Genomic DNA, 15704 nt, shown 5'->3' with positions numbered 1-15704 from the left:
GCATAAGTATGCTTTTAGCAAAGTATCACCCAGGGTTAGATTATACTCTTAAATGGTACTCATTGATAAATATCATGTTTACATATAACTCATTTATTCTGTGGCACTAGGGGATTGCATTCAAGATCTGTCTAAATAAGTTAAAGTATGATGAACAGGATTTGGTTATGAAGAGGTGACCAGTACGAATCAAAGTTCAAACTTTACACAGGTTGGTCTTAACGCCTCTATCCTGTATAAAAACAAGTGTTTTATATTCAGTATCTTGCCTTGTTGTTTCCTATGAAATCCATATATTTGTGACCCATAATTTGCCAGGTGGTCACATGTGTTTGAAACGTTCTCAGTTAGCAGTTGGATGTGTACAGCACTATATGGTGTAATAGCTAAGGGTAAGGGCTCTGGAGCCAGATTACCTGAGATTTGAATCCTGGCTCCACCACTTAGTTGTGTGACCTTGGGATAGTTATTTAATTTCTCTGTAGCTCTGTTTCCTCATCTTTAAAATAGAGATAAGTATGGTATCTAAGTCTATTGTGAGAATTGAATTAATACAAGTAAAGTTTCTAGAAAGTTGCCTGGCTCAGAGTAAGCACTCAGTAAATGTTACCAAAAAAAAACACCCCAAATCAGTTGCTGTTGAGTCAATTCCAACTTATAGTGACCCTACAGGACAGAGTAGAACCTCCCCGTAGGGTTTCTAAAAGTGGCTGGTGGATTCGAACTGCTGACCTTTTGGTTAACAGCTGTAGCTCTTAACCACTATGCCACCAGAGTTTCCCAATAAATGTTAGCCATTATTACTGTTGTTGTTACTATTATTCAAATTATTAAAGATCTGCTACCGCCTTCCAGGAACTTAAGAATTAATATGGTTCTGTAAAAACTTCTATGGAACTCAAAATGCTTTTCTGGACACTGGTACATCTAGTTCATTATGAAAGGTGGATGCAGTCTGCCTTCGGGCAGTAGTTACTGAACACCCACCAGGTATAGAACAGTCTAGTAGCTAAAGGAAAGCATGTGCCATTTGCCATGTGTCCTAGCAGGGTGGCAGCATGACCTCTGAGACTGAATTCCCACGGCATCAGCAGCCCAAGCTGAGGTCTTGTGACCACCCAATGACTTTCCAGAGCCTTTCTGTAAAGTCAGCTGACTGCGTTGGCCCTTCTCCCAGCGAACAGGTGTAAATATCACTAGAATCTACCACCACACCACCAAGCACTCTCTTGGCAGGGGGCTTAAGAATTAAATGATCCTTGGAGAATGATATGACCTCTCAATTCCAGAGGCCTAATTATGGTAAACTATCCTGAAAATGTAAAACATTAATCCTATACTCTCCAAAAGTAATAAAACACAATTTCTTAGGAGGAGGAAAAAAAAAAGCCTAAGCCTCCCTTTGGAAGGCTAGAATCACTAGCTGTCTTTTAAAGATGAATTAATTAGCTCAGGTTATTGAGCTGCAATGATTTTTAAGACATGGATATGAGGGGGAAAAAAAAGGCAGTGAAGAAATAAAGAGTCAGGGAATTAGGAGGCAAGAGCTTGCAACTGCTAGTTGGAGGGAGAAGTAGGCAGGGAAAAATACAACTCACAAGTGCAGAATGAGATATATATTGGCTCTAACTATCTTTATTGCATGTTCTAGGCAACCTGGAAAATCAGACGAGGACAACACACGGTTGCTACCTCAAGCGATATAAACAGTGGTTGGAGAAGCAAGACAAAGAAATGATACGCCAATACTTTAAGATGAGTCAAAAGTCTTATGATACACATAATCAACTGCCAATGTACTATATTTATATGTATTATAAATAAGTTCAGAGATCACCAGGGGGCTGGAACCCTATGGAATAAGGGAAAAGGAAATTCCTGCCAGAAACTAGAAAGGAAAAAAATACAAAAAGAGAAAGGTCATACAGAACTGCAAATCTGCCAGCATCATTGTATCTGGCTGCTTTAAATGGTTATTAGATGATATTAGGGAATTACTATTCAGTATTATTACAAACCTAACCATTATGTTAGGTTTGTAATAATACTGGATAATATCTTCATTTTTTGGTGATACATCCAAAATATTTAGGAAGAAAGTATCATGATGTTGGCATTATGTTAATAATTGTTGAATTGAAGTGGGCGAGATATGGGAATTCATTGTACTACTCTTTACTTTTCTGGATACTTAAGAACTCAGCTGCTAACCAAAACGTCGGCAGTTTGAATCCACCAGCGGCTCCTCAGAAACCCTATGGAGCAGTTCTACTCCGTCCTACAGAGTCGCTACAAGTTGGAATCGACTCCATGGCAACCATATTGTGTTTGCTTTTTTTTTTAATTTTCATAATGAAAAGTTTTTTTTTAAAATAGCATCATTAAATTTAAAGAAATGCATAAAGAAAAGACTGAAAAGAAATACAACAAAAATTCTATCAATGGCTATGTTAGGGTGATGGATGAATTTTCCCCCTTTTACTCCAATTTTCAAGTGCTTTGCAATATGCTTATGCTGATTTTAGAATGGAAAAATGTGAAAGCTATGGGTAAATGTAAAAATATCAGAATAAAACTTGACAGACCAGCTATAGTTAAAAGGTGTTTGAAAAAGTTCTGCAAGGTGTTAAGTGTCTTCATCATCTTGAAAATACTAAAAAATATAGGTAAGGTGGTGAACAGGAAGGGTGGGTCAGATGAACTCTGTCCCTAGCATTTATTCTGCTTTTTTTAAATCTTGGGGATTAGTTGCTGTTACCTCCAAATTATTTCCACCCTAGATGCAATCATTTGACAGGCAGAGGTTTTATACTGGGTGTTACTCCAAAAATGATGATGAAATAAAATGAAGGTTAAAGTGTAAGCTTTAAACTCAATTCTCTGTATAAAGTGACACCTAAGAATCCTGTAGGAGCAAACAAATCTCTAAAATTTAGCAATTCACAGCTTAGTGGAAGAATCAAATCTCTTCTCTTTCTTTATTCTCTCATCCACACAAACACAAGCTTAAAAACGACTTCAACCATGGTGATCTCCCATGAGAGATTATTACAGTTGCCAAGGTCTATTTTCAGAGAAATTTCTAGTTCACATGAAATTAGCCACTAACATTAAGACATTTCTGTTGAAATTTGCCTACTTATTGTTTATGCGAGAAATAAGAACACTACTGGCATATACATGACATTTTTCCAGAATTTTTTAACATCCCATACATATGTAAAACCCTGTAGGCGAAAGCTCTAAAACTCACTGCAAGATGTTCAGAATTGGAAAGACACTATTTCCAGCACCACAGCCAACCTAAAACCAAAAGAAGAAACAAATATCATGAAAATAAGGTTACATTTTTCTCACCAATGTCAGATTTTCTATTAAAAATAATAAAAAACAAACTAAAAGAAATGCACCAGATCTCTAGGTAGAGAAGAATTTTCTAAATTCAAAAGCAATGGAATAAATCACAAAGAATAATACTGGGAAATTTGACTATGGAAATATTTAAAACTTCTGCACAACAAAGCCTCAACTAAATTAAAAGGTGACTGACACACTGTGAAGAAAATATGTGCAATAAATACAATAAAGGGTAAAGCTCAAAAATAAACCAAAATAAAAAACCCAAACCAGATAAATGCTCAAAGGAAATAAACGGACAGAAAACAAAAGAAGTACAAATGGCTTCTAAACATTTTAAACACTATCTTATTTGTTTACAATCAAAGGAATGCAAATTAAAATAAGATACAATTTTTTGTCTACCAAAGCAGAAAATACTAAAATAACAATATTCAAGCCAATGAGAATGGATGAACTATATACACTGCTATGGAACTGGTATAAGTACAACTTTTTAGAAAGCAATTTGTCAATCTGTTTTAAGAGCATCAACAATTTTCATAAATTACAAGCTAGTGAATCTAAACTAAGACAATAAAACAAATGCAGCTAAAGTCTATCCACAAAGACATTTGCTGCAGAACACCTGAACAATTTAAATGCCCAGTAATGTGAAAATACATTAGTAAATTATAGCATTCCACATGGTAAAATATTTTGCAGCCATGAAAAATGTCTATATAGAATCCTTAAAAATAAGGAAAGTACTTATGGTATAATGTTAAATAGAAACAAAACAAAACCCAAAAATACACATACAGCAGCTCAGCTATATAAAACAGTATAAATAAAAGGACAGAATATCAGTAATGTTAACAGTCATTAAGTCCCTTGTTTGTGGGACTATGAATAATATCTTTTATCTTATTTACTATTTTGCAGATTCTCTGTAACTATCTACAAAAACAAAAAAACCAAACCTGCTGCTGTCAATTCTGACTCACAGCGACCTTACAGGACAGAGAACTGTCCCATACAGTTGCCAAGGAGCGCCTGGTGGATTCGAACTGCCAACCTTTTGGTTAGCAGCTGTGGCTCCTAACCACTACACCACCAGGGTTTCTATACTACCCTTATAATCAGAAAGAAAGATTTATTTTTAAAAATAGAAAACCAAGGTTGACACTTGAGTATAGCAAATTATATATCTCACTTATTTCTATTTCACCTAAAAAGGGGTAATAATAGAAAGAGGAGAGAGAAAGAGAGAGATTAAGGCCAAAACTTTTTTAGTACTTAAAAGTGCCCTCAAGTTGGGAATTAAACAAATTAAAAAACAAAACAAAATTAAAACCATAAACTTAAACTTGACTGATTAAAGACACGAGTCTCATAAATATTCGTTATGCACAAAAGTAAATCGAACACTTATTTAGTCAGATTTGATCATTTTCCATCTGGAAAAACCTGGACCATTAATAAAATAATATGGAATGTAAAATGATTTGCCGCCTCCTGTCATTGCCCCTGGAGTGCAGTACCTCCAGTACTCTGAAAGTGGCATTGCTACCAGGAAACAAGTCAGTCTTCAGAGGTCCTTTTCTGTGCTCTTCAGAGTCTGAGTTGGAAAAATTAGATCTTGCTTTGCTTTGACCATTTGACGAGCCAGAATTTTTCTTGTAATGATCTTTTTCTTCAGGCACATTAGGGCCGTGTGTTCTTGAGAAACAACTTGCTGCATTAGTTTTTACATGATCCCATGATAATTCTCCCGCCTTCTCTGTAGTTTTCTGATCAACTGGAAGAATTTCAGGAAATTCCCTCAACAGCCAATTACGATTCTTGAAAAACTTATTCTTATGAATCTTGTAAAATGTGTCCCAATATTTACTAGCTTCACTCTCATACTTAACTAAAGAGAAAAGAAAAAAGAGATCTATTTTACTATGAATTAATTTACACTTAGTTACTATTTTAATGATGAAATATATTTAATAATTAAATATTGTTAAATATATTACATACACTATCATTTATAAAAATTATATTTGCTATTGAATAACTCTAATATTATCATGAAGTATGAATCAAGAAAAATTGGAAGTTGTCAAAAAAGAAATGGAATGCTTAAAGATCAGTCTATTTTACTATGAATTATATATTCACTTAGTTACTATTTTAATGACTAAATATATTTAATAATTAAATATTAAATATATTACATACATTATTTAATCATTTATAAAAATTATATTTGCTATTGAATAACTCTAATATTATTATGAAGTATGAATCAAGAAAAATTGGAAGTTGTCAAAAATGAAATGGAAGGCTTGAAGATCGATATTCTAGGCATTAGTAAGCTGAAATGGACTGGTATTGGCCATTTTGAATTGGGCAATCACATGGTCTACTATGGAAACCCTGGTGGCGTAGAGGTTAAGAGTTCGGCTGCTAATCAAAAGGTCGGCAGTTTTCAAATCCACCAGGTGCTCCTTGGAAACCCTACATGGCAGTTCTACTCTGTCTTATAGGGTCGCTATGAGTCGGAATTGACTCAATGGCAACAGGTTTGTTTTTTTATGGTCTACTATGCTGGGAAAGACAAACTAAAGAGGAAGGAACAGCGTTGCATTCATCATTAAAAAGAATATCTATCTATCCTGAAGTACAATGCTGTCAGTGATAGGGTAATATCCGTATGTCTACAAAGAAGGCCAGTTAATATGACTATTATTAAAACTTACACACTGACCACTAATGCCAAAGATGAAGAAATTGAAATTTTTACCAACTCCTGCAGTCTGAAATTGAACAAACATGCAGTCAAGATGAATTGATAATTACTGGTGATTGGAATGCGAAAGTCAGAAACAAAGAAGGATCAGCACTTGGAAAATATGGCCTTGGTGACAGAAACAACGTCAGAGATTGCATGACTGAATTCTGAAAGACCAACAACTTACTCATCAGAAATACCTTTTATCAACAACATCAATGATGACTATACACATGGACCTCGCTGAATGAAATACACAGAAATCGAATTGACTACATCTGTGGAAAGAGACTATTACATGCTCAAAATCATCAGTCAGAACAAGGTCAGTGGCTGCGGAACAGATCATCAACTGCTCATTTGCAAGTTCAAGTTGAAGCTGAAGAAAATTAAAACAAGCCCATGAGAGCCAAAGCACGACCTTAAAAATATTCCACCTGAATTTAGAGACCATCTCAAGAACAGATTTGATGCACTGAACACTAATGACTGAAAACCAAGAGTTGTGAGATGACATCAAGGACATAATACATGAAGAAAGCAAGGAGTCATTATAAAGACAGGAAAGAAAGAAAAGACTAAAATGGATGTCAGAAGAGACTCTGAAACTTGCTCTGGAATGTACAGTAGCTGAAGTAAAAGGAAGAAATGATGACGCAAAAGAGCTGAACAGAAGATTTCAAAGGGTGGCTCAAGAAGACAAAGTATTATAATGAAACGTGCAAACACCTGGAGTTAGAAAACCAAAAAGGAAGAACACATTTGCCATTTCTCAAGCTGAAAAACTGAAGAAAATAGTCAAGCCTCAAACTGCAATACTGAAGGATTCTCTGGGCAAAAAATTGAAGATGAAGGAAGCATCAAAAGACGATGGAAGGAATACACAAAGTCGCTGTACCAAAAAGAACTGATCCACATTCAACCATTTCAGGAGGTAACACATGATTAAGAACCGATGGTACTGAAGGAGGATGCCCAAGCTGCACTGAAGGCATTGGCAGAAAAATAAGGCTACAAGAATTGACAGAATACCAATTAAGATGCTTCAATAAATGGATGCAACACTAGAAGTGCCCACTTATCTATGCCAAGAAATTTGGAAGACAGTTACCTGGCCAACAGACTGGAAGAGATCCATATTCGTGCCCATTCCAAAGAAAGTGCTTGAATAGAATGCGGAAAGTATCAAACAATATCATTAATATCACATGCAAGTAAAATTTTGCCGAAGATAACTCAAATACAGTTGCTGCAGTACATTGACAGGGAACTGCCAGAAATTCAATCTGGATTCAGAAGAGGACGTGCAATGACAGATACCATTGCAGATGTCAGATAGATCTTGGCTGAAAGCACAGGATACCAGAAAGATGTTTACCTGTATTTTATTGACTACACAACAGCACTTAACTGTGGATCATAAAAAAATTATGCATAACATTGCAAAGAATGGGAATTCCAGAACACTTAATTGTGCTCATGAGGAACCTGTACATAGACCAAGAAGTAGTCATTCGAACAGAACAAGGGGATACTGCGTGGTTTAAAATCATAAAAGGTGTGTGTTAGGGTTGTATCATTCAATCTGTATGCTGGGCAAATAATCCGAGAAGCTGGACTATATGAAGAAGAACATGGCATCAGGATTGGAGGAAGACTCATTAATAATCTGCCTTATGCAGATGACACAGCTTTGCTTGCTGAAAGTGAAGAGGACTTGAAGCACTTACTGATGAAGATCAGACTACAGTCTTCAGTATGGATTACACCTCAATCTAAAGAAAACAAAAATTGTCACAACTGGACCAATAAGCAACCTCATGATAAACCGAGAAAAGATTAAAGTTGTCAAAGATTTCATTTTACTTGGATGAACGCCCATGGAAGCAGCAGTCAAGAAACCAAATGACGCATTGCATTGGGCAAATCTGCTGCAAAAGACCTCTTCAAAGTGTTAAAAAGCAAGACTAAGAAGACTAAGGTGTGCCTGGCCCAGCCATGGTATCACCTCATATGCATATGAAAGCTGGACAATGAATAAGGAAGACTGAAGAAGAATCATGCCTTTGAATTATGGTGTTGGCGAAGAATATTGAATAGACCACGGACTGCCAGAAGAATGAACAAATTTGTCTTGGAAGAAATATAGCCAGAATGCTCCTTAAGACTCAAGGACGGCAAGACTTTGTTTCATTTACATTAGACATGTTATCAGGAGGGACCAGTCCCTGAAGAAGCATATCATGCTTGGTAAAGTAGAGGTCAGCAAAAAAGAGGATGACCCCCAGTGAGATGGACTGAGACGGAGGTTCCAACCACAGGCTCAAACATACCAAAGATTGTGAGGATGGCACAGGACGGACGCTTTGTTTTGTTGTACACATGTTCACTATGAGTTAGAATTGACTCGGCAGCTCCTAACAATAATAATATTATTATAATAACTTTCATTTATTTGATGATTTTCTCTTTTTACCTCTAAGAGGTTAAAACAACTAGGTTTTTAATTCTTTCAAAATATGTTGCTTTGTGGCATATGTAGTCCCACTCCCATTAAGTCTGCTTCTGTTTTAATAGTTTGGCTAATAAATTTTTGTGGGAATGATCTTTGCAAACTACTTTCTGCAGTCTAATCCTGGAATCTTAATAATCATATTTTTACTAATAACCTGTGGGTTTCTCATTATTTAAGAAAAAGGACACCCTCAAAACCAGAACCTCCTCTCCTGACTCCTGGAGTCCAGGGGTCTGCCCACGACTTCATTCTTCCTTCCACCTCCAGAGGTATCTCTTCCCAACTGACATCTCCCAACATGAAGTCTTAAAAAGAATTTCTGATGCCTTCTTAAAACCCATATGCATTTTGTGATGTCATCCCTTAGATTTCCCTGGATCCCTGGGTCAGGGTTAGGCCAACAGTCTCAGGGCTCCAGGCAATTCTTATCTTACTGCCTCTTGCTATCTGTACCTTAAATTAATAACATAACTAATTCACTCACTCATTTGTTCATTCAACAAAAATTACTTAGATACTATTATGCACCAGGTCTAATCCTTGGGTTAGGGATTACTTTCACCCAATGTGGACACATGACATTTTAAAAGTACTTTCAAAGAATGAAAAAGCCTTCTATTAATATAGAACAATTTCCAGGATTTAGCATTAGATAAACAAGCAAAGTGTACAAAAGTGTATTATGCAACCATTTGTGTACAAACCACACTTATATATTTGTTTGTATATGTACAGAATACTTCCGTGAGGATAATCACATAATTAGTAATACTGGTTGCCTCCAGGGAGAGGCACTGAGTGGCTGAGGACCAGAGTTTGAGGGAGAATATTCATTTGAAGTGTGATCCATGTGAATCTACTATCGATTAAAAAATAAACTGAACTAAAATAAAAATAAAAACTCATTTCCTTCATAACTTGAAAAGAAGCCCCTACCCTCAGAACAAGCAGTTGTCTACAGTCACGTTTATCTTTGTTCTCAGAGCCCTGTCCTGAACCCTTTAGTTTTCCTTTTCTTCTTTCCATTTTTATCTTTATGGCCTTGTACCATGGATCTCCACCCATCTGGCCACAAGACTTCCTTCCCATCAAGGCTGAATTGTATCTGGCAGCAGGACTGCTATAAAGACAAACTCCCATCTGTATGTAAGGGTTGAGAAATGAAAGTGGATCTCTGTAACAAAAGAATTATGTTATGTTGAAGTCAAAAACACATGTTCACATCTGCACTAATGGAAGGAAGCCTATTTATGGTTAATCTAAAAATGTTGTATATTTATCTTTAAAATAGTTCTATGTCTACTTTTAATTATTGAACCTGATTATACTGTGCATGAAAACAAAACAACATTCTGAAAATCAGACTCAGAAGGAACTAGAAAATTTTCCCAGGGTCTTCTTGCACCTTTTCTCTTCTTCCTTTACCTTAAAAACTATCTTTGTATCTCATGCCATGTTGGTAAAAGATTCTCAGTCTAATAAAAAGCAGGCATCTGAGAAGACCTACATTTAGTTAAATATCTAGTATTTGAGGAGCCCTGGTGGCACAGTGGTTAAGAGCCTGGCTGCTAACCAAAAGCTCAGCAGTTTGAATCCACAAGCTGTTCCTTGGAAGCCCTATGGGGGTAGTTCTACTCTGTCCTATAGAGTCACTATGAGTCGGACTCGATGGCAATGGTCTTGGGCTAATATTTGAGTTTCCAATACCAAGCTACTTGCAAAGTGAATTTGATCCAAACAGTAACTAGAATATAATACTATATCTTGATTAATTTGTGGAACTATTCCCCTAAGAATTAATTGGGGGAGGGGGTAACCTGAAGTAAAGACGTTCTTAGCTGTTGTATTTATAATAAGAAAAAGTGGGAAATAGCTCAAATGCCCAACAACATAGGATGAGGAAGCAAACTATAGCACATCAAAACGAGGTAAGCTAATATGACAATGAAAAATTAAAGTATAATAATATTGAGAGAAAACAGTCACAAAGAATGCTATATATGTTGATTGCAACTCTGTAAAATGTATTTTATATCCATTCATTACAATCAGAAGAAAATTTGGAATGATGGTAGCAATTTAATGATTATTAGGTGGTTGTTTCTTTTATAAAGTTTTGCCTACATCTTACACAAAGATAAAGAATTTTAACTGAATTCTTCATTTAATTTGCCTACATAGTTTCTTCACGTAGAGAAACTATAATGAGGAGGTTGAACTAGAGTATTTTTAAAGCCTATTTATGTTTAAAAAATTCTATGTACTTTCCTATTAAACTCCATGAATTTATGAAGAACATTATCAGTTCTACAAACTATAAAAGTTTGGATCATACTTATATTTTAAACATGAGGCTGTACTACTGTTTTAGTTTTTACAATTTATAAAGAAAATGAACCTATAGTGAGGCGACTGCAATCTGGGGCAGATACCACATATATTAAGCATGTAAACTCAACCCTAGCCTAAGCAATCTTTAAAAAGGACCTGGTTACTATTAGAAGGAGCCCTGGCGGCACAATCGGTAAAGTGCTCCGGTGCTAACTGAAAGGTTGGGTTTGAACCCACTCAGCAGCTCTCCTAGGGGAAAAAGACCTGGCATTGTGCTTCCATAAAGATTACCAAAACCAAAACCGAACCCACTGCCATCAAGTTGACTCTGACTCATAGCGACCCTACAGGACAGAGGAGAACTGCCCCACAGGGGTTCCAAGGCTGTAAATCTTTACAAAAGTGGACTGCAACATCTTTCTCCTGCAGAGTGGCTGGTGGGTTCGAACTGCCGACCTCTTGGTTAGCAGCCATTTAACCACTGCATCACCAGGGCTGTGTCTCTGTAGGGATTACAGCCTAGGAAACCCTAAGGGGCAGTTCTACTCTGTCACTTGGGGTCACTAGGAGTCAAAACTCAACTCGATGGCACCTAACAACAACTATTAGAAGACAATGGTCAAGATCTACTAGTGTATATACTTTCAAGATCACTTTCTCAAGTATCTCCAACCCAGGAATTAGGAGAAAACAATTAAACAATTCCATAAATCATTATGCCAATAATGACAGCATTAAAAATAATAACAATAATACATATTGAGTGTTTATTATGTGCCAGACACTACGTCAAATGCTTTACTTGGATTTTATTTTTCTATTTAATCCTAACAATACTCTGAGATCAGCATATGATTATTACAATTTATAGATGAAGAAATTAAAGGTTCCTACCCATTGCCATGGAGTCCATTCTGACTCATAGTGACCCTACAGAAAAGAGTAGAACTGCCCCATAGGATTTCCAAGGCTGGAAATCTTTATGGAAGCAGACCGCCACATCTTTCTCCCTTGGAGCAGATGGTGGGTTCGAACCGCCGATCTTTCAGTTAGCAGCTGAGCACTTTAACCACTGTGCCATGAGGTCTCTCAATTAAAAATTAGAGGAGATAAAAATTTCCCTAAGGTCACTCAGCTAGTAGCAGAGCCAGGACCTGGAACAAGTCTGTTGGACTCCGAAGCTCTTGCTCTTAACCTTTAAATTACACTGCCTTCCTAACAAAGTCAATATTAATCCCTTCCAAAATACTTCTGAAAATAATGTCTGTTTTTCTGATTCTGCACTTTTGTCTAAATTATGAAGCATCAAGTTGAAATGAAAACTCCAGCGTGACGTATAATCATTGTAAGCAAATTGTAAAACTAATACTGACTGGCATTAAGCTTCATTAAAACAGATCAGAAATACAGAATTAACTAAACATCATTCATTGAACTACATAAAATATAAACTATGCAAGATCATATGATGAAATGATGATAAGCAATGGGAACATAAAATGTTCTATGAGAACAGATAGGTTTGTGGGACAGATATAGAACAGAGAAGATGGAGAAGATGGATGGGCTGGAGAAAAGTCTAACAGGCTGCCCTCCCTCCCGCCCCTTGCCTATTTTCTGCTTTCTGATTTTGCAATATCTCCAATCAATGCTGTGAACTCCATAGGTTCCCAGTAATGTGTGACACCTTGGGAGGCCCTACAGAAGCTCAATCAAACTCATCATAATTATGATTATGAGACAACAGACAATTTCCTGAACTGCGAGAGTGTCTGTGATAACAAGGGACTAGAAGTGAAAAACTTAGTCTCAACCTGCTGTTAATTCACCACAAGTTCAGGTCAATAATGACAGAAGAATATAATGTAGAGAAAACGGTCCTTTCTTCATCTTATCTAACTGACCTTCTAAACAGGTATACTAATAATAAATTCTTCTTGGAGGAGCATTTTTTCCTTTTTCTTTGCTAGGCTGCAGATTCACAGTTAATTGCTATATGCCAAAGACAGTAAAAGGGATGTAGTAATCTGTTTAACCACAGCCAGGTGAAGCAACTTCTCAATTAGTCACTTATTAAATTCAATACTGCTGAGGGGAAGAAGGAATATGACACAATAACCATACTTAACGATTCAGAATTCACCCCGAATCACACTGAATATCACAAATAAGAAACTGAATTAAACCATTTACGTATCTCTGACATATATAATGATTAATACAAATTATGAAAATTTATTCTAAGTTGCTATGTAACAAAAAGCAATTTAAAGTTATTTTTACACATCAATTATGTAAATACCTGAACTATCAAAGTTGGAAATTTCCATGTGTCCCTGGTAAAATTCCTTGTCTAATAAAAGAAAACTCTTACAGTTATGAAATTAAAAGTATATTTCTGAGAGCACTGCATGAAATTTTTAAGTAACTAAAGCAAACCTATAAACAAGTCTAAACCCTAAATTTATAAGCACACAAAACATTTAGTTTTTCTATTTTTTTTTCTCTCACATGGGACATTCTCTCAAATGGTAAGATGCACATAGGTAAGGTGTAATGAGACTCTTTTACTATTTTGCTTGACATAGATAACTCACCCTAGGTAGGGGGTTATTTACGAGGGTATTTTAAAATAAAAATAGCAGTTACTTTTATTAAGTTTTAAAAATCCATTACATTTGGTAAATAACCGGCTGAGATATAACACACTGGAGATGTTTTTAGAAAATTATAAAATATAATCATGTTAACTCAAAAACTGCTAAAAGTATCTTTCTCATCCCTCTTAATTAACCTGCTTTTAAAAGAGATATGGGCTGTGATAAAATTTAAAAGAAATTACCTAAAGAAAATGTGGAATTTAAAAATCATTTATCTGGACAATCTAATTGAAAGAAATATTGCTAATGAGAACCTAGATATTATACGTTTTAATTACAGAAATGAAACGTAACCATCCCTTTGCAAAACACTTTATTATTAGTGATGAATGAATTCTTATTCTCAGAATTATGAAGGTATTTCCTAACTTCAGTTCTCACCAACAGCTGAGACGGGAGGTGAGAAATCGGAAATGGGAGTGACAGGAGAAAATGACATACACCGAGACCTACAGAAATGTGCTGGAGAGTTGGCCAGCATGGGAGAACACCCAATACTTCCTCCAGTGACTTTAAAATAAGTGAGGTAAGGTCAATAAACAGAGCTCATGTTGCATAATAATCCGCATATGAAATACTTTGTGATGGGAGAAAACTGGCGCTTTCAAAGACTTAGGAATCTTCTAAATAAGAAGAGATTGTAGTTAACAGAGGCACTGGCAGAAGAACCATGTCAAAGCCTCCTTGAAGATCTTGAGAAGTTTGGGAGCAGAGCTTTTAAATGGATCGATTCACCTAGACCCATATTCATCAGAGACATTAAATATCAAATCAGAAGCCTCACTGCGTCCCATCCCCTAGCACAGACTGGATTGAGTGGCTACGAAGGTATTTTCTCTCACTGTACGGTCCCATCAAGGAGCCCTGGTGGGGCAACTAGTTAAATGCTCAGCTGCTAACTGAAAGGTCAGAGTTCAAATCCATCAGCTGCTCCACAGAAAAAAACACCTGCTGATATGCTCTCATAAAGAATACTAAAAAATCCCCCAAACCTGTTGCTGTTGAGCAGATCTCGACTCAAAGACACCCTATAAAGCAGAGTACAACTGCCCAGCAGGGTTTCCAAGACGTTAAATCTTTACGACTGTAAAGTCGTAAAGCGCAACATCTTCCTCCGTCGGAGAGGGTAGAGGCTGGTGGGTTTAAACCACCAACGCACGAGTGGATAACCAGTAAGCAAGGTATGCACGAGCTTAATTGTGTTTACTTTAATTGTGTTTACTAACTAATCTGTAGTGAACAATTTCACATGGGTTTTGTGCACTACAGACTAGTAAGTAAGCCTGTGTGTACCTTGCTTTTTGGGTAATTTGTCCCTGCACCGACCTTTCGGTTAGTAGCCGAGCACTTTAACTACTGTGCCACCATGGCTCCTTCCATAAAGATTACTGCCTAGGAAACCCTATGGGACAGTTCTTCTCTGTCACATAGGATTACTTTGAGTTGGAATCAACTCGACGGCAATGGTTTAGGTTTTTTGGTATGAGTCGGAATTGATTGGACGGTACACACCAAGGCCCCATCGCTCACGATAGTTCCTCAGAACAGAAGTTTTCTTCGCCACCTTCACAGCAGCTTAGCATGGCTGTTCTGCTCAACCTTGCTGAAGTGTGATGAAACGGTGACTCCCATGGCGCACTCCTTCCTGTATCAGTTCCCTGACATGTATGCAGTCCGCTATACTGAGCAGAGTTACAGAGGGGATGCAAAGGGGACTCAACAGAAACCTCTACCACTTTGAGTCATTTTTAAATGGAATCTTTTGTTCTGTGTCTCCATGGCGGCCAGAAAACTTGCTCAGAAAGAGGCTGGACGTGCTAATAAGCAAACCAAATGCTTCAAAGCAGTATCGTCAATCCTCCCCAGCTTGCTTTTCCTGCTTCTATAGAGAGAAGCCAGTCACCACCTTTCTATTTCAGTCACACTATGGTTCTGTGGGAACTGTCATTTTCCTTTACTGCGGTTTCCAAGGCCCTAAAATAACCTTCTCATTAGCTTCACTCAAGTTCATTGTTAACATAAATAGGCCAAAACAGGCAGCCAGTACAGAGCACTTTAAGAGAACGTTATCAGCACTGCT

At 36.7% G+C, this 15704-nt stretch overlaps 1 protein-coding gene across 1 annotated transcript in view; it reads right to left on the bottom strand.

Moving 5' to 3' along the window:
* The window catches only part of METTL8 (methyltransferase 8, tRNA N3-cytidine), a 72023-nt gene that overhangs the window by 15750 nt on the left and 40569 nt on the right, over positions 1–15704 (bottom strand). Inside the window, exons 4-5 of the mRNA XM_004375523.2 lie at positions 4881–5251; positions 3254–3303 (exon numbers count right to left, since the gene is read on the bottom strand). Coding sequence (XP_004375580.1) covers positions 3254–3303; positions 4881–5251 — 421 coding nt within the window. The remainder of the gene's footprint in view (positions 1–3253; positions 3304–4880; positions 5252–15704) is intronic.

Source organism: Trichechus manatus, unplaced genomic scaffold (genome assembly GCF_000243295.1).
Source record: "Trichechus manatus latirostris isolate Lorelei unplaced genomic scaffold, TriManLat1.0 scaffold00037, whole genome shotgun sequence".
Classification (NCBI taxonomy): Eukaryota; Metazoa; Chordata; class Mammalia; order Sirenia; family Trichechidae; genus Trichechus; species Trichechus manatus.
This window is presented reverse-complemented; position numbering and strand designations above follow the sequence as displayed.